The 20,660-nt window shown below is 27.8% G+C and overlaps 1 protein-coding gene across 12 annotated transcripts in view; it reads right to left on the reverse strand.

The window, feature by feature from the left end:
• LOC105690004 (broad-complex core protein) overlaps positions 1-20,660 on the reverse strand; it is a 76,667-nt gene that overhangs the window by 13,165 nt on the left and 42,842 nt on the right. For 2 of the 12 annotated variants that reach the window (XM_048654171.1, XM_048654170.1), the window contains exons 6-7: positions 7,272-7,550; positions 4,662-4,798 (exon numbers count right to left, since the gene is read on the reverse strand). The exons of 2 other annotated variants lie outside the window; for them this stretch is intronic. In XM_048654171.1, the coding sequence (XP_048510128.1) occupies positions 7,285-7,550 (266 nt within the window). In that variant the 3' untranslated portion in view covers positions 4,662-4,798; positions 7,272-7,284. Of the gene's footprint in view, positions 1-1,023; positions 4,799-7,271; positions 7,551-12,659; positions 19,722-20,660 lie in introns of those variants that run through there. 8 more of the 12 variants (XR_007278077.1, XR_007278078.1, XM_048654167.1 and 5 more) reach the window with 4 other exon arrangements.

A 20,660-nucleotide genomic window follows, 5' to 3' on the forward strand; every position in this document is an offset into this window, starting at 1 on the left:
TTTTCGGAATTCACAAGAGAAGTGACTGTGACATCTTTTATCTCACATTTAGCCATCATCGATGACACTCTTATAAGTGAATATCGAAACAAAATTGATCTCATCGATAAAAAGATCTCATGCAGTTTTGTTCTTCTCTTTCTTTCTTTTTTTTTCAATTTCACAACACTAAACATCGACGTAATTCCGTATACGTTTCCATAATTCTAGATTAATTTTATCAATTAATTGATTAATATTTTTTGTTTTGTTTTTTTTTGCTTCGTTTTGGTTATTTTTTTACTTTTCAAATTCTTTCTTCCTTTATCCATTTTAGTAGTATACCAACTGAAAAACATCACAGAATTTCCCAATATATTAATTGATTATAATTAATTAATTTTTAATTATTATTTTATTTTATTTTATTTTATTTCTTCCTCAATATAGATGTAATAATAATATTAATAATAATAATGATAATAATGATAATGATAATGATAATGATGATTAGTGACGTGTGACGGTCATCATAATGTGGATTTAACGTGCGTAATAATTTACTCATTTAATTTTAAGTATATTTAATTATCTTTTTCGCTCCCTATATCACAGAATCACAGAAGTATCCAAAAATTTAAAATATGACTAGGTTTAATTTCACTATGAAAATTAATTCGTTAATTTTCTTCATCATTTCATTTCAATTCTTTCCTTCCAATATAACGAGAAGAGGAATAATAAATTCATTAAAAAATTTAAATTTACAATCAAAAAAAAAAAGAAAAAAAAACGTAAAGTAAAAAATCTCCATCGTTCATTGTCGCTGCGGATTTGAAAATTTCGCAGCGCCGTACATCATTAGTACGAATTCTTAATATTACATTATTTCAAGTTATAGTCCGAAAAATCAAATTTATTAACGAGATTTTTGAATTTGACTTCGTTGCGTTCCACATTATGTATTAACCATATGTCACTGAAAAATTTGGTTGTTACACTATAAGTATTTATCCCATTTAATTCTTTTTTTTTGTTTTTTTGTTTTTTTTGTTTTTCTTTCCTTTCAATTTACTCTTTTTAACACGACATTTAAAAATTCATTCGACATTGAATTCTATAGAGCCGAGAGCAGCTTCATTAAAGAGACATATCATATATATATATATGTATATATATCTAATCCTAAAATCGTATAATTTAACTGTATACATTGTTTAGAAGATATGTTTAAAAACTCTTTTCCCTCTTAATCGCAGCTATATATAATATATATATATATATACGATATATATATATATGTATAGAAATTTATTACATATATATACATTATACATATAAATAAATTTGAAGACATTGTATTTATTCATATCATTTTTTTTTGTTTTTGTTTTCTTTTCAAATTTTGTAATTTCATTTTTTCTTTCACCCTTCAATTTTCGTCATCTTTCTCTTACTACGCAATCTAATATAGACGTAAATTGTTATTTCTCAATAATTTGTACTTGCGTGTTAGTTATAATGGCATTTCTTTTTATACGCTTAATATATCATTAATAAAACATTAAATTTTTTTTTATTCACTTATTCTTTTGTGTATTTTTTTGTTTTGTTTCATTATTACTTCTGTTTACACTGAGTTTCAGACCTGAATATGTTGCGATGAACAATTTGTTGTTTTTTTTCTCTTTTTATTTTTTATTCCTACATTGGTTGTTGTAAGATATATATATATATACGTTTGGACAATGAAGTTACCAATTATCATTCGTGTTGAATTCATGAAATCTTCGCAACGAGTTTTACCATTTAAAATGATCGATCGAATTTCCGCTGAATCTATCCAACGAAAATTGTAGGTCGTTGAAAAACTAGAATAAAAACCGAAAGAATTTCCATGAATATTTAAACGATAATCTCAAAACGATCGTAACAAAATTTAGAACGAAAAAGAAAGAGGAAAAAGAAGGTTATTTCTCCTTAAACACGTAATATTGCACTTTGCCAACGTTTAACATTCAATCACACGAATAAATTCAATCAATAAATTCACTGTCCATCTCGTCGACTGCTATCTATAAAACTATGTCGAAGTGTTGTGCTATTATTTATAAAAACCTGAATAAGAGAAGATTGTTGTTTTTTTTTTTCGTTTTTTTTTTCTTTCTTTTTTTACTAATATTATTATGAATATGTACAGTTCAAAATATTATTATTTCAAAGAGTTAAAAATATAGTCTGTAATTTGCGCGCGTGGTGGACCTAGACTTTTAAGCCCGTAATATTATAATTACGTTATAACTTTATTGTGTATTCGATTTGTGAGACTTTTGTTGAATTTGAGCATGTTTAATTTGTTTTTTTTTTTCATTTCTTGTCTTTTTTTTTTGTAATTGAATTTATTTCTTTATACTATATATCATCAATTTCTCTTCTTTTTTTCACTCTTATTCTTCTTACTCTTATACATTCTTCATTTAGGCCTAAGACAAAATAACTGTATCCCCTAATTCATTTTTATTTAATTAATTTTCTTTTTCTGTTTCTCATTTCATTTCATTTCTTTAAAATTATTTTTATATTTTTGTTTTTCCTTTCGCTTAACTACAAATATGAATATTATATTTATAGATTTCTTTTTTCACTTTACCCTCTTCTTCTTACTCTTCGACTTTTTCCTTATTCTCTGGATTCTTACACATATTGTATATCGTAATACCTGTGTTTTCGCTGGCTATACTTAATTTTTACATTTAATTACATTATGCCAGCTGTACCGTATATAATTATCGTATAACCGTTTTCGTGTTTTTTTTTTTTCTTTTTCTTCTATTTTAATTTTATTTTGTCCTTCCCGCCTCGATTTTCATCTTCTCCTCCGTCCTTCTCGTGCATTTTTTCCATTGAAATGATGAATTCATATACCATTTTAAATAATCCTTCAATCATTTTAGGAGAAATAAAAAATCAAAATCAAATGATTTCTCATATTACGTATAATAGAGCGTGCTATACTATGTTTGATTTACGTTGATATAAGTTCAAGTCGTTTACATTAAGAATAATGATGGAAGCGATCAGATGCAGTAGAGCTTTGATGTGTATAATCCTTAATATCGCTGGATATGCGATATTCTTGTTTTGTCCCCCTATTTTTTACTGAGTTTTCAAATTCATAAAAATATTTCAAATGAAAAAGAGAATTCAAAAAGAAAGGAACAAATTAAAATCAACTTAAAGCCGTTGAAAAAGAGACTGTCTATTCACGACATTATCGTAGATCAACGCATAAAATAAACAGTTCAATTTGATTAATAGTCCGATTAATTAATTAACTAACGTTAAAACTTTTACAGTACTATACGTATATTATACTCGTCTATATAATATTGTATATCTTTGTAATTGCAGTCTCCTCAATAATGTGTTTTTTTTTTCTTTCGTCTTCTGTTTCGTTAGATACGTTCCTTCAAAATTAAATTTTGATAATTCATAATAAGACAGTATAAAAATTTAATAATGGAATGTTTCGTGTACGTGTGTAGATATAATGTAAATGTGTTTTTTCCTTCCTTCTTCATTTCTTATTTTTTGTCTTCTCTCATTACCCAATCAATTGGCTTTTCTCTAATGTAAGTTCTGCTATTTTTCAAGTTTTCGTTTTTCTTAGATTTTTTTTTCAATATTTTTTGTCTCCTTTTCTAACTTAAAAAATAAATTTGATATAATTTTCTCAGTCGATCTTATACCCTCTTCTTTGGATTATACGCAGTCTTCACGAAAAAAAAAATTTGAATTCAAACAAAAAAAAAAAACCAAATCTGCATGTATAATAGATTATTATTATGTGGGCCATTAATAGAATTGTATAAAAAATCTAATATCCCAAGAAAAAAAAAATTAACGATTGATATGTGTACGCGACTTCACATTATATCCCAAAGTTTTATCTTCTATCATCATTTAACAGTTCTTTTTCTCTTCTATCTTTTTCTACCTTCGATCTGCAGATTTATCTCTTGTCCTTACTTTTAACTTTTTCTTGTTTTCTCATAATAATAATAATATGGACAGATTTCTTGGATAATTATGTATGATTATATTTAATACCGCACATAAATAAAACCTATGATATATATGCAATTGATATCGATATTAATAATAATAAGAATAAAAGTGATAATAATTAGAAGAATAATAATAGTGATAATAATAAACAACAACAATATCAATAATATTATTAATATGATAAATTTTAAAGAAAATCAAGGCAATATAATAATAATAATGAAAATAATAATAAGGAATTTCATTCTTTTTCCTTTCTTTCCTTCGTTTTTTTCTTTTCGCAAGTGTAACAAGACGAACTATTTCTGATATGCAGTTAAACTTAGTGGATTGTTATCACCGGTTGTTTCATAATTTCCTTGGTAGTGGTCGAAAGTAAGAAAATTATGATGATACCACCATTTTCATTGCGGTTGTTGCGGTATTTGGGGATGTTGCGCTAATACATTTTTAATCGCTGAAGTTTTTAATAATCTTTTCAACATACCACTAGAACCACGGTGTTGTAGACTTTTGTGTGTCGTCAATGAATTTTTCGTACGATAACGTCGATTGCAAAATTCACATACGTATAATGTATCCGATTGTTCATGTTTGTCCTGGAAGTGACGTTTCAACGAATAGTAACAGGAAAATGTACGACGGCAGTAAGGACATTCTTGGGGTTCGTTTATACCACCTGCAGTCGGTGGTGGCATCCGGTACACGGCAGAGGGAAGCGTTGTTGGCGTTTGCATCCCGTTGCCCGTACCTGAAAAAATTTCAGTTTTTCTCATGTAATTTCTATTTTCATAAAGAGAGAGAAAAAAACGTGAGGTAAAAAAGATTCTTTCTTTTTTACTCGCGAACGACTATGAGGCTTAAATACGCGACGACTGGCGGTTCGGAACAAAAAAATAATTAGTCAAGTGCTGCTAATAATTCCGTTAGTTATAGTTATAGAATAAAAAAATTTTCCATGCAAATCGCTACTCTAATTAGTCGAGTATTTTCACCTCTTAATCGTTGAATTATTTTTACACTTATACGTATATAGCAGAATTATGTAGATATTACTTATATGTATGTATGTAGATATGTAGGTACTAATTGTATGTTAGATTATAAATTATATTTCCTCAATGAATTGTTGTTTCCAGTTTTCATTACTATTTATACGACAGTGTTATATAGTTTTTGAACGTTTTTGTTTCTTTTATTTTTCTGATCTTTTCATTCAAGGAGTGAATTTAATTTGCTTGCATGCATCGAATTATTCATAAAACATTGTTAGTCAATGCAACAAAGATGCTTTTCCATTTCTTGCCCCTTTTCGTTTTCTATTTTCATAGCGTGTAGATGAATCGATAAATTATTTTCTGTAAAACCGGGAAACTGTGGTATGATAGAAAATGATCCGAATACATTTATTATTTTTGTTTTCTGCAGTCATAAACGGTCGGACGATGATTAATTGTAAAATTGTGTTATTTCTTAGATAATTTTAACAGGCGAGAAAAACGAAGTGAAGTAATAGTCGTAATAATATTATTAACAATGATAAAATTAACATAATAGAATAGAAAAAAAAGATAAAAGGTTTTGCAGAATTCAATCAGATTTTTTACCAATTTAGAAGCGAAATCAAAATTTTTTAATATATATAAAAACAGGTAACGTGTAACGTATGTGAATATCAGTTTATTACATATGTATTCATGTATTTAAAAAAAATATGTATGAAAATATACATCATGCACTTTAAATTGCAATTGAACGAAATATATCAAATCTCAAAGACATGAATGTAAAAAAATATGATAGCATTCTTATATGAAAGGTGAAGGAATTTAATTTTTTTAACATAACGAGAAAGCATAGAAATTTGGAAAAAATAAAATAAAATGAACACGATATCTATATCGCCATGCATATTCGATACATATGATAACTGCTCAAATGTCGTAAGGCGATGAGAATAAAAAATATTAAAGAAATTTATAATAATTTTTCCAAAATTTATTCCCTTTCAAACGATAAAGTCGCAAACTTAGAAAAAAATTGGTAATGTATTTGAAAAAGATGAAATGAAATGAAACTGATTGTGAGTCTCTAGAACCAAAATGAATATGAATTTTGAAAAAAAGTAAAAAAAAACATCGACGTATTTCAATGTCCATCGGCTATAGTGTGATAAAAAATGGCATATATATATATATAAGTGTGTGTTATAATTTATTGTAACAATGGAATATTTGAGTATGTATTTCATCCCATAAGCTGAAATAAATAAATATTCAATATAAGCAACATCGATCATGCATACAACATCGAACATTGAAAGCGAACAAAACAGAACAAGAATTAAACAAAAATTGAAAAAAAAATTTGTTAATTAACAAAAAAAAAAAATCAGATGAAAAAAATACTAACAGAAACAACAAAGAGACAAATTACAGGAGAACGCATAAACTGAGGCTGGGGAATTTTTTTTTCTGCTTCCGATTATTTCATAATTTTTTTGCATTATGCATTTTAGTAGGTTGGGTTAGTGGGGACCTGAAGCATAATAATATTTGTGTGACTGGTAGAGAACCCTAATTTCCTACTAGCTTATTATAATTATGTGCTTTATACAGAGTATTATAATATAGATATAAGAAAAATCAAGAAAATTAAAAAACTAGGAAAAAAAAAAACTGAGTAAATTTTTGATAACAGACATGTGGTTTGTCTTTTGTACGAAGAAAATAAAATAAGAGAAAAAATCGGAAAAAAAAACTCATACATCCTCGTCTTACACCATACATAATTATAATTTTTTGTTCGAAAATTTTATCTAAAATTATTCCAACTACGCGATCAGAAAATAAAAACTAAAAATAAGAAAAGAAAATTCAAATGAAATTCTCGATTGGAAATTCTTATGTCAGTATAGGATGAGAGTAAAGTAAAAATGAATCTTATGATAGAAAATTTTAATTTCAGATTCTTTTTCTGGTATTTGCAAAATAAATATATTAACAATTATCGTGACAAACGACGCGTCTGTAGGGTCCGAATTGAAAGATACGATTAACAGAATGAAAGTAAGAAGTGTAAAAAACTAAGAGTAAAAAAAAAAAAAAAAAAAAAAAATAGAAACTTAACAAATCGAAAAATCAAATAATATAAAATAAAAGAAAATTAAATGGAAATTGAAAAGAACGTTTGAAATTTTTGTAAGTTTCTTAACATGGCCCTACCTTATCTAAACCTTCAATAGAACTTAATGTCAATGTCGCCGGGTCTGCTCTTATGATAGGTATAGATATGGGTCATCAAGGAGTTTCGCGAGCAGTAGACCCTTTCGCAGATGACACATCGGTATTCCTCCTGGCGTTCGGCATGCTTGTCAGCCACGTGACGTTTCAACGACGCTTTGCTGCATAGCACCTTGCTACACAGCTGGCAGGTGAACAACTTCTTAGTAGACGGTGCACTCAGGGAGTTCACCAGGGTCAGTCCAGGCATGGAGGCGAGCACTGAAACACAACAACGCACCTCATGCAGCTCCCCACACGTAACCCCCTATACCGCCACATCTCCTCTTTTTCCCTCTTCCTCTCCTTTCTCTCCACTCTTCTTTACCTGTCTTCCCTTTTTTTTTTCTCCAATAATTACCCTAATATTCTATCTATTTTATCTTTCTTGTTTGGTTTTTATTTTTTAAACTTTTTAATAGGTTTTTTATTCTCTCAGTTTTGTTCCTCAACAGTCTTAATCAAATCATGTATTGGGGCAGATTAATTTTTTTTCTTCTTCCTTTAACCAATTTTTTTTTGGTCTAGCTCAGGGCTCAAAGGGTCTGTAATAATTTTGACAGGGTATAACTCAACAGGATGTGTGTGTATCGGATACTAGAAAAATATGTAATATAAGAGAAAAAAGAATTAGAAGGGAGGGAAAGAATTCGAAAGACATCTCTTTCGTTCGTTCTTTTCAGCTAGAAAAGTTCATTTGGTTTCGTTTTAGATTTTTCTTTTCTTTCTTCTTTTACGCGAATCGATTTACGCATTCCCTTTTTTCAATTCATTTGTGGTATTCTTCAAAATTAATACATCTGCGCACATCAGGATGAGGTATTTGTTTTTTATGGCGAACATGTAGGTACAGGTGGTTGTTAGACACTTCGAGGATTTTTTTTTTGTTTTATTTATTCATAAAAAAAAAAAATATTAATAAATAAAACGACAATTGCACATCATTGTGAAGCAGTGTTGATTGTAGTACCTATATCTGTACCGCGGTTAATCACTGTCGTAATTTTATCTCAGGGGCAAAAAGGGGAAGGATTGTAGGTGGGAAGATAAAAAAAATTATATATATAAAAGTAAAATTAAAAAAAAAACCCACCACCTGACAATTCAACAACAGGTAGATAATAAAGCGGTTCAAAGCAATTCGTTTCGTTCGAGTAAAAAAAATGATTGTAACAAAATGATATGAATAAACAAAACGTCTCACCAAATGTAATATCCCAGTTGATAAAGAGACAAAAGTAAATAACAGTGAATAAATAATTGATAAATATTATATATTTCAAATGCATTCAATTTTTAATTGATCGAAATTTTTTTAATTGCATGACCAGATACAACAATAATAATAATTGTTGTTGATATCATTATTGTCATTACTCACGAATCAACGATCGAATTGAATAAAATGTGTACATGTGCAGTGAGATTTCTATGTAAAGATGTTTCATACAACGAATGTGAATTTCGTTTTATTAAAATCCACCCCTTTACATTTCCCGTTTCTGTCCCTCTACTTTGTCCCCTGTAAAAATATAACTTTGATTCTATACTTATTTTATAATTGAATAAGAGAAGGGGGTTGTTCGTTTTGTGTTGACTGCCGTTCATATTAATAAAATGAAATATAATAATTACAACAAATTCTATATAAACACCTCATCCTGGAGTGTTTGCTGCCGAGATGTGTTTATTATAAATTTGAGAGGATCTCTCTCGTTTTTTCTTTTACTTTTTTCATCTTCTTTTAAATAGGGAGAAAGAAAGAATGAATAAAAAAACGTATATACTATATAATAAATGAACATACATAGCTACACGATGGTATAGAACACATATATTTATATGTATGTAAAAATAAAACGTTCATTTGTAATTTTTAACGAAGGTAAGGTAACAACAAGTGAATAAAAAAATAATAATTACTCCGTACGTACGTATAGAAATGAATTAAACGTCAATACATACAGATACATATTGCATACATATAAATGTATATGTATATATGTAACATGTATATTACATAAAAAGGGGGATATAGAAACTCCATTTACCCACACGCTTCTCATTAATTAAAAGAAGGTAGCGCACTTGGAATGGCGCGTGCCATAATGATCATCTCTTTCTTTCTTTCTTTAATTTTTTTTTTTTTCTTCTCTCTTTATACAAACAATTTTGTTCTTTTTCTTTCAATTTTTATTTTCATTTTAATTTTGTCTCTTTTCTAACCGTCAAGAAAACCGAGGCAAACGATGAGGGACCTATTCATTATCCTTTTAAAATTGCTTTTTATCCAATTTCTCGAGTCCCGTGTCTCATTAAACTTTCAGGCGAAAAAAAAGATCAACTAAAAAGAAAAATATGTTGCAGTAGTGTATGTGGGGGCCGAAAAGGGGGGTTAAGGGGGGCAGAGGGTCGATAATTCAAATAATGATTCATCATAAACGAAGGGAGTAAATAAGTAAAAACAGAATTTCGTTTTTCAAAGAAAATTTCAAGTAATAAATGAAACCGAGGATATACTGAATCAAAAAATGTAACATCAACCTCAAATGAAAGTGAACGAAATGAATCAACGAGTAAAAACTGCGTCCTTATTGGCTGTTTTTCCTCTCTGGCAATATATATGTATACGTATATAATGCGTTTATATAACAATATATACTACCAATAATGAATATACATATACGTATGTATATAAAATAAAATTCAACAGAAGACGATGAAGGAAGACACTGAGCATTCTGGGATACATTTAAAGCATGCATTTTATAATTCATCATAATCATTTGTTCATTGTTTCCTCTTTTTGTTTTTGGTTCTGGGTTTTGGTTTTCTATGTTTTTCATGTATCAGCAACTGAATGGAGCAACATTTAGAAATATCATCCGCAACGCAGACACGTCTGGTATAAAACTTTCAATTCAATCAATTCAGCATGTTTTAGCCCTCTAAAAAAAAATTCGTGGCAATAGTCTAGATCTTCCACAACATTTAATTCCTCAACAGGCTGTTTGAAACATGAACGAAAATTCTAATTAATTTTCTTAATTCATTCACCCCGCCCCCTTCCGAATAGCCAAAGCTTTTCGATCGATTCCTCAAAAATTATTTCTAATCACACATTCGACTCAACGTCCCACGATGTAATATGTAAGTGTATATCTTTTTTTTTCAATACAAAGTTAATGAAAATTTCAATTATTTTGTGTATGTATACAAAAACCTATACATACACATCTCTAGGTGAGTACATATTGACATATGGGGTTGGGGGTGGGGGAGGAGACATTAGTTTGATATGAAACACGCTGAATATCTGATGAAAATATACTGTAACATAATAATAATAATGATAACAGTAATAATAACGATGATACATGTTGATATACACGATAATAGATTGGAAATGTCCTGCGAAACTATATGTATAATAATAAAAAAAAAATAGATAATATAATAATAAATAACAATAATGTTTTATATATACGCCGGACATGACTGTTAGGATTTTATGGCTTTGACGTCACAATAGAAACAACGCATCAACAATTAGGTCATTACACAATTAGCATTAAACTTACCTTCCAGCTGAAACAAAGCGAATATAAAAAATTGCTTCTCTTGTATTTTTTTTTGTGTGTTTCTTTACGTACCTATATGTATATTGGAAATCATACGAATTATAATATAATATATAGATCGTGACTCGAGTGAGGGGATGAAATTGTAAAATATTTCTGTATAATATCATTATCGATATTATATATCTGAACGATCATCATTTATCGACGAGGATGTGATAGGTAACCATGTAGAAAACAATAAATGAAAAATACAACCGAATTATTTGAACCAAATAGTTATACATTTTCGTATATATAATTATATAATATAAAAATGAAAATATATTAAAATGCATTTGATATAGCCTTAAACAAGGATAATAATATAATAATCAATAAATATATACTATTACCAGAACACCTTGGCAGATAACAAATAATAAGTAAGCAATATAACATAACTACGTTGAACTTTTTTTTTAATTTTCTTTTTCCTTTTTACTTTAGGGCTTTTTTTTTAATCATTATCGTAATTATTTTTCATTCAGAATATCGTAACGTAATATGTTAGTTTTTTTTCTTTAATCGTTTGTTCAACTTTAAATTCTATTTTTTTGTTTTTTTATTAATTATTTATATTCGTCTTCAGTTTCATCGGTATTATAAATATTTATAATAAAAAGGACGCAAGAAATAAAGAAATAACAAAAATTATGCGCGAACACGATTACGAAATTTGTTGGTTTCCTCTTTCTTTTTTCTCTCCGACGACTCTACTTTTAAAATGCGTGCAAACCTAAAAGTACGCTTCCCAATCTATTTAAATCCGATATAATTTTCAGTCCGTTGAAGGGTAGAGTATATTGAAATAGTCGAGAAAGTCGATTTTCGATTTGTTGAAATTACCACACCGGTGGAATCGAGAAACTCATCTTTAAAATTTTTACGCTCATAAAACTTTCGTCGCATCCAAAAATCGTAGGAGACATTTTTCGACTCCTGCACATCCTTGAATCGTTCAAAAAACCGATAACAATTCAATTTTCTCTGACATTTCGGTGGAATCCACCCTCAGAATTTGATTCGATTTTCAGTTATTTGCGCAGGTACAAACTATTCTACGTATCATAGAGTTATAATGTATCGTATATTTAATTACCTAATTTGTAAATTGGATATTTCCGTATCGTTTAATTCGCTCCCTCATATTTTATTTTTCTCATTTCTTCTCTTTTACGCATGAATCTATCGTTTTTCATTCAATGATTGTTTGATATTTTTTTTAATATATGTGAAAGAAAGAAAAAATATGTAAAGCTATAGACTTATGTATATGTGTGTATATATTATATATTAGAACCCTCGACCATTTATCTATACATAAAAAATGTGTACTTTAAAATATATAAAATAGCGTTACATATATGTATGTATACAAGTGTATGTATGCATATACATAATCGTTTGTGCTTCATTAAAAATAAAAGGGCAATATAAAAATAGACTGAAAAAAAAATAGTTATAATAAATAACGAAATATCCGTGAAAACATTTCTTCTTTCATTTTTTTAGATACCTATGTTCCAAATTTGCAGTTAAACTTTAAAAAGGCTTTATATTTTTGAGTTGCGTCTGTCAATTTTGAATTGCTCCTCCTATAGTTTTAATTTTGTATTTTCTTTTCTTTTTTCCTACGACACCCTAATTTTTTTATCCCTCAATTTTAATCGCAATGGGTGTAAATTTGGATTTCAATTTGTTTAGTTTGTTTAACTTTTTTTTTTTAATGGAAAAGCTTCAAAATATTATTATATATTTTTTTCTTCAACTTAATCATTAAAGGGTATTCGAATTCCTTTTTCATCGTTTTTTTTTTCTCTTTTCTTCTTTAATTAACAGTTTGGTAACATCAGTCAACATAGTAAAATCAGTCCAATATATAAAGTCGACTAATTAAGTAGATATATATATATGTAAATATATGTAAAAATAATGAGACAAATCAGTTCAATTCAGTCTGATACCAACATTTGTTGCGGTCGAATAAATAATAAAGCTTTTACAATTTTACATAAAATTTACGTTTTAATTACCGTGATAGATAAAAACGTTTGCTTTTTTTATCGCTTCTGTTTTATAAACTAATCACCAATTCCCTTTTCTACGGTATCTCAATATTTGTTTAACGCAATATTTTCAAATTGGAGATTTTTTCTCTTTCTTTCTATCTCTCAATTCATTAATCGTCTGAATATTTTCAAACCATTGATTTTTTTTCTCAATTTTTCCAACAGACGATTATTTAATTGTACATGAAAAGGTATAATATATATTTTTATGTATAAAAAAAAAAATTAAAAAATTTCTATTCGCCAACAAGGCAGGATTATTTACAGTCTCAAAGTTATCTGACAGAGCATATTAATTACATTCATTTTTGATAATTGATTCACGTATATTATACAAAAAAAATTCCTCTCTTTTTTTTTTCTATCCTGTTTGATTGCAATAGTGGTTCACAAAACGACATCTTTAATGTCATATTTCGACCGTAACCGATGCGATTTTTACTCTCAGTCTTTTTATTTTTCATTAATTTATTCAATGTTTTTTCTTTCTTTTTATTCAGTTGTTAAATTTTAAGAAAACATAATGCAACAATTCTGTCATATCACAGGCCAATTTTAACAGGAGGTTAATTATTTTTTTTTATTTATCCTCGTTATCTAATTTGTTTTTTGATTATTTATTCAATTTGTCTTCCGTCTTCTGTACTCTACTCATTTTATTCGTTCGTTTATTAATTTACTTATTTTAGTTTTTATTCTGTTTCTTTCATATTTTTCAACCGTTCGATTAAATCAATAGATAACAATCATCATAGCGCCATGCTTGATAATTAATAACACCAATTAAGACGTGATAAAAATGTACAAGAAAAAAATTAAAGTAAAAAAAAGAAATACAATTTTTCTAACTCATTAAAAACAAGATGAATCAGAGAAGTTAAATCGTAACGACATAGATGACGAAAAGAAAATATTTGTATGATAATATTAAAAAATTATCGTATCAATGTTACGAACGTTATGTAATGATGGAATTTGATTGGAATAGAAAGAAAAACTAAAAAAAAAATCAAATAAAATCCACTATTCTATGTCATTTGCATAATTAAATATTCCTCAATTTATATTAATTTTTTTATTAATAATTTATTATTTCCATAATATACTTGACCCCTCCCCTCCACGATTGTTGGGGGTGGGTACCACCATTTGCGTATTTGGCCATTTTTACAGTAGTCATATATAAGTCAATTTATTGAGTAGTCTATACATATTTAAATATTATCAATATCAGTTCTTTCGTGTGACTACTATAAAATTGTTAACTTTTTCTTCATTTTTTTTTCTTTTTTTCTTTTTTAATCTTATTTATTTTCATAAATTTAAAGCTTCGTTCTTTTTTTTAATATTAATTTTCCCAAATATTCTCTTCTAAATAACTATTTCTTTCTTTTCCCTATTTCTTTCTCTTTTTCTCTTCTGTTATCTCATGAGTCTGTTGGTGCGGTTGATTCGTTTTTTATTCTTCTAGATTTTTCAATAATATTTATCGATCAAGAAATCACTCGAAACTGAGACCTGAATCAATATTTCTAAGGGATGACACGCGTGCATCTTGACGTAATTACTTCCTGAATTTCTATCTAATTAACCGAAGACAGAAACTTTCATTTTTCGAAATAGAGTCGAGGGTGGAAATTTCGCTATTCTCATCTACTTGAGTTTCCATTTTCCATCTTTCTCCTTTTTTTGTTTCCTTTTTTTACCGTACATGAATTTTTTTACGGCAAAAATCATACGCGGATGAAATGTAAGAAAAAACCAAAAAATGAAAAGAATGAAAAATCGACCGGGCCCTTAAAAATATCATTCGCTCAGAGAAATATACATATTATTCTATATCATAGCCTAGCTATATCGGTGTATGGGTATTTTGTGTTTGTTTAATCAGTTAATTGTATTTTTTCCTTTCTCTTTTCAATTTCAAGTTGTATCATATAAATATATGTATATATATATATATACGTATAAATAATATATATACATATACAGCTACTATAAAACATTATTATTCTATCGTTTATGTAACCTTAGTTTGTTTTTTTGTTGAAGTTATTTTTCATACATACTTCCAGCGACAACGTATACGTACTATTTGATCGGGTGATTTTTTTTTTTCTTTCTCCCCATATAGAATCTAGTTTCCTATGTGAGTATTAATATATATATACATACATATATACACATGTATATATATAACTTTAATAATATATACGTTTTTTCTGAATCAAAACTATAAAAATCTTCTTGAGATACTCGTTATTTACAGTCGTTTTTTTTTCATTATTTTTTTATCTGAATAAAAACCATTCACTATAGTTCAAGTATATCGGATAAATTATTGTTACTACAAATATGTTAATTATAATTATTATCACTATTACTATGAATATTATTAGAATTATTATATACGAATCATCGATATTTTGCTCGTCTAGTGTTGAAGATGAGAAATTTTCAGCCTCAGATAAAAGCAACTGCAGCGAGATTGACAGAAATTCAATTAATCCGATCTGTTTGAGCGCAAGCATCGAGTTAATTTATACGAGAGGAAGAGAAACAAAAAATATATAATTTATTTCTCGTATCTTAATTATCAAATAAAATCTATTTCAAAAGTTCATGCAATCGAAAAGACGATTTATGCTGGTGGATTTAGAAAAAAACTCGTATGCTAGAGAATAATGAAAACCGAATGAATATATTCAAGAAGATTTTTATTTATTCAATAATTATTTATTTTTTTATTTTAGTTATTTAGCTTTTTTTTTTGTTCTTTTGTAATATGTTTTATCAAAGTTCTACTAAAATATATTTATATACATATATATGCATATAATATGTATATATATACGTATTTATAAGACATTATGTATATTTTATTTATAGTCGACTAATATATTGTGTAATGTGGCTAATTAATCAATGAATTAATTATTATTCAGTACATAATGTGACGTGTGTGTGTGTGTGTGTGTGTAGGAGGGTGTGCGTGTATTTTTTTTCATTTCTTTTTCTTATTTTTCTCTCATTTTTTTTTACTATTTTCTATTTGTTTATAGCGCTTATCGTTGACCGTATATGTATATAATGTGATATTATGTTTTTGTTGCTGTTGCTGTTGTTGTTACTATTAGCATTATTAATATTATTATAATTATTAAATATGTATCAATTGTTGAACTGGTATGAATGCTATTTATATTTATAATGTAACAAGGAAAAAAAAAATCGCGTTCATTTTCATTCACTCAAAATCTCTCCAACTTGAATTGAATTAAATTTTAATTCTACATTTCTTTCTTCCTAATCAATCTTACGATAATTATGTAATGTTAATTCATCAGCACCTGCAGTCTAAATTTTCAATTCATACGAGTATATTTTATGCGTACGAACGATTCATTTTTTCTTTTTTTAAATTTATAGTCCCGATCACAATATATCTCATACCGTATTTCATAACGTTAATTCTTTTATACTTTAGATTTTTAGTTATTGTATCATATTATTAATTTCTAATTTTCATCCCCCATATTTTTTCTTTATTTTTTTTCCTTTGCTTTGCAATAAATAAATTTTCAACCGCACGACTATGTATCGGTTCAACGTATACGTATTTATACATATATATATATATATATATATGGTCACATCGAAAACGCGTTTTTGTGTGCCGTAATTGTAACATAAATTTTGAATTGCCGGTTTTTTTTTTTTTTATAATAGTTACTTCGTGTATACTGTACGTACAACAAGGGCATAGGGCATTGTGTACGATATAATTAATAATTTGTTTGTCGGATATATTTATGAAAACGGTAATATCGATCCTGTTGTTCATCGAGACTCTATTGTACATTCGAAATATGTGCATGTATTACCGACATAATGAAAAAAATCGAAAGATTATCATTCATAAAGAGAACAAAGAAAAATCTATAGTTCTTACACGCGTTGCACTTGAGTATTTTAAATCAGACTTTATATACACGCGTTTCTAAAATAAGAAAGAAATAAATAGAAGAAAAACTATCAATTTGCATTACGTAAAATTAAAATTGCAGGGTGCTAGACGTTTTTAAGTTAAGTATTTATATATATACATATAAATACATACATGTATTATAATATATAAAAATAATATATAAATATATATATAAGGTACTTTATGTAAAGCCCGGTGCATATGAACAACTAAAAAACAATATGTAATGAACGCGCGTGTCTATGCAAAGGTACCCCGTAAAGCAATTTAATTTAATTTATTTTTTTTTCATTTCATTTTTCCTGTTTTTTTTCATCATTTTTTTTTTTTTACTTCTTTTCTTCATCAATATTATATTTTTAATTATGGAATGAATATATTAAGATAAAATATATTATGTATTATATCATCATTGCATCTTCGCACCGCGAACATATTTATGGTATACATAAGGTGTATTACATCTGCCTCGGTAACTATTATTCAGATTTATTTCGATTCACCCAGAGAATAAAAAAATACTTGCAGAAGAGACACACAACTTTGGGATGTGAAATTGAAAAAAAGAAATAATTTAGAACGATAGAAGAAACGGTATCTACAAATATTTGCGCCGTAATAATATGTTACCGAGGCATGTGATTTCGCGGGCATTATTTTATGGTTCTTTTCTGACTTCTTTTCAAAATTCTTTCATCAATTTTTTATTCATTTTGTTAATTCTTCTTATGATGGATGCATGTACGTGTTACGATATATATAATATGTATGTATATTGTATTACAATTTTAATCGTAAGTTTGAATTGAAACAATAAATCTGAGTCTTGCAGTATTTAGTTATTTAGTTATTTAATTATTATAATATATATATATTTATATACGTTCGTACAGTCTTTTAACATTAAATGTTTTCCTCCTATAATTAGTTGGACGATTGGCGTCTTACGCCTGGAAGTGTTCTATTAGCCCTCGATAACTATATAAATAATATATAATTATATAGTTTATTTAGTACGCACGATTCCCCGTCCCTCAATTATTAATTACCGCATAATCGTATCGTATTATCATTATTATATATTATTCTGATTTTATTTACAATATTTATTATGATATTATTAATTATATTATTATTAATATTATTATCATTACCGTTATACTCTGCAGTGTATACAGATATTTACGCGTGTATCAGAATTTTTATTAATAACGATAATAATAAATTATAGAGATTACATTAATTCAACCTGCAGTTCTTGTATTGATTAACGTTTTAGCGGTGGCGCGATTTGCAATTTTTTAAAACAAAAAATTTTTCGATCACTTCGCAATGTTCCTATTCTCCTCCTAAAATTTCCCTATCTTTGAAACCTGACTATCTTTTAAATTACTCATTAATTTTTTTATTTCTCGTCTTCGGAGTGTTAATATTTAACACACGAGTAAAGGTATTCTTTTCTTTTTTTCTTCTTCCTGATAGTTTTCTCATTCCTCAATTCAATTAACAACCGATGAACTATTAATGAAGTTATCATCGTGATCATCAGATGTTAATTATCTCAAATATAATAAATTCATTCTTCTATTATTTCGCAAAATGTCCGCGCCGCAGTCTATCTAAGCTTTCGATTTATAATTATGTATGTAATATACTTATACGCACCTTAATCAATAAAGTCTGATACACGTTTAATTTATCATAATTGAATGAAGTTATTTTGTTTTTTTTCCCTTCTTCTACTGTCATACAAATATATACGCATATATTTATTAATCGGTCAAAATTTTTTGTTCTTTTTCTTTCGAAATAAAATTTCACGTATAATCATCGTATTCATTGGATAATAAAAATATGTCTAATAATTTTACATATACGCACGTACGTACGCATTTTTCTGGAAGCACCGCACACGAATCTAAATAATTGAAAAGAGAGAAGTGGAACGCGAATGTCGATTGAAAATTTGATCAAGTTCACATCGTCATTTCCAATGCAATCGTTCAATGACTCTTTTTCGATAAATCAAACAAAGTTCCGCAATATACGGAGAAACGCGATATCGATAACGCAGTTTCACGCAGATAGATAAAAAAATATCCAACAATCGTCAATTGCGAATGAATAAAGAAATAAATGAATTACCCGATCAATTAACGCGAAGAGAAAAAAATTGATCTCTCGATCTATCAAATTCTGTACAATGAAATCGATGATTATACAACGATACGCTTATTCACCAAACAGTTCATACGGTATGCGATCGGAAAAAAAATAAAAAAAAAACAACGTGTATATATAATAATATATATTAAGAGCATATATATACTTATATATATATGTATAATATTATGTATAAATTTTTTTTGTTGCCTCGTTAATTAGGTATAACATTAATGTTCATTAACTCGTTTTCTGTTCATTTTTTTTTCTCTCTTTCTTTTTCTTATTTTTGATTTTCTTCATTTCTGTCGACGGTGGTAAATGCTTTTGTGATTGTTGAGACTATTGAGTGTTCTAAAGACTTTGTGACAAAGGGCGCAAACCGCGCTGTTCAACGGTTGAAAATGTTGTTGTTCCTTGTGCCTCTTGAGGGTTAATTTTGTCGAGAGGGTTTTACCGCATACGTCGCAAGTATAACATACGCCCGGTGGTAACAGACTACCGTGCAAAGGGTGAGATAACCTCATAGCAAGAATCGCTGATGGCGGGCCTTTGGTTTAGCATAAACGCGGGGAAATTATGTCCGAAAATCATCATTTTTCACATACCGAATCGAACGATAAACAAAAAAAAAAATCAAAGAACACAAAAAAAAAAGATTCGTTTTTTTTTTTTTTAATATAACAAAATGATGAATATTATCAGAATGAAGAGAAGGAAAAAAAAAATCAAAAAAAATCATAAAAACATCCGTTACGAACCAATGGAAGGTGCAGACAAGACCCACGTGCGGACGGATCCCCAGCAAGTCCGTGAGTGAAGTTGGGTACACACAGAGAACAATGACGAACCAGAGCACATAGCCGAGCGGGACCGGGAACAAAGAAGAACAGAGATACGGCTGCCATTAATATTGTATTGTGGACACATTAGTACGATACTAGTAATTCTATACAGGAGCATGGGTTTCGATCATGTTATGTAATTTTCTCTTCTAATTTTTACTAACTTTTCTTTTTGCATCTTTCTATTACTTTTTTTGCCTGCTGACACGTTCATATTGCAAAAGCTAATGAGAAAAAGGCTCGGGGCTCTGGTTTGTCATTGATTATGGTAATTTGATTTATTCAGTTAACTATGTATATATATATTATTTATTAGGATATATATATATATATACATACATACGGGGCGATAACCAATCGCAATCGTTATTTCACCGATTTATCATATATATATATTAGATATACATTAAAAATGGTATATGATAAGTTTTTAAATAATCATTAAAGATTTTTTTTCTTTCTTTCACTATTTTCATTTTTTTTTTTTTTTTTTACTTCTCTTCTTGTATAAAATGTCTCGTAATGATTTTGAGCGACACATGGGATCTACCGTAATATATATTCTGAACTGATATACATTTTTCAAAATTGACAAAATTAAAAGTTTCTTTTTTCTCTCTTCTAATAATTTTTATACAGACAAT

Source organism: Athalia rosae, chromosome 4 (assembly GCF_917208135.1).
Source record: "Athalia rosae chromosome 4, iyAthRosa1.1, whole genome shotgun sequence".
Lineage (NCBI taxonomy): Eukaryota > Metazoa > Arthropoda > Insecta > Hymenoptera > Athaliidae > Athalia > Athalia rosae.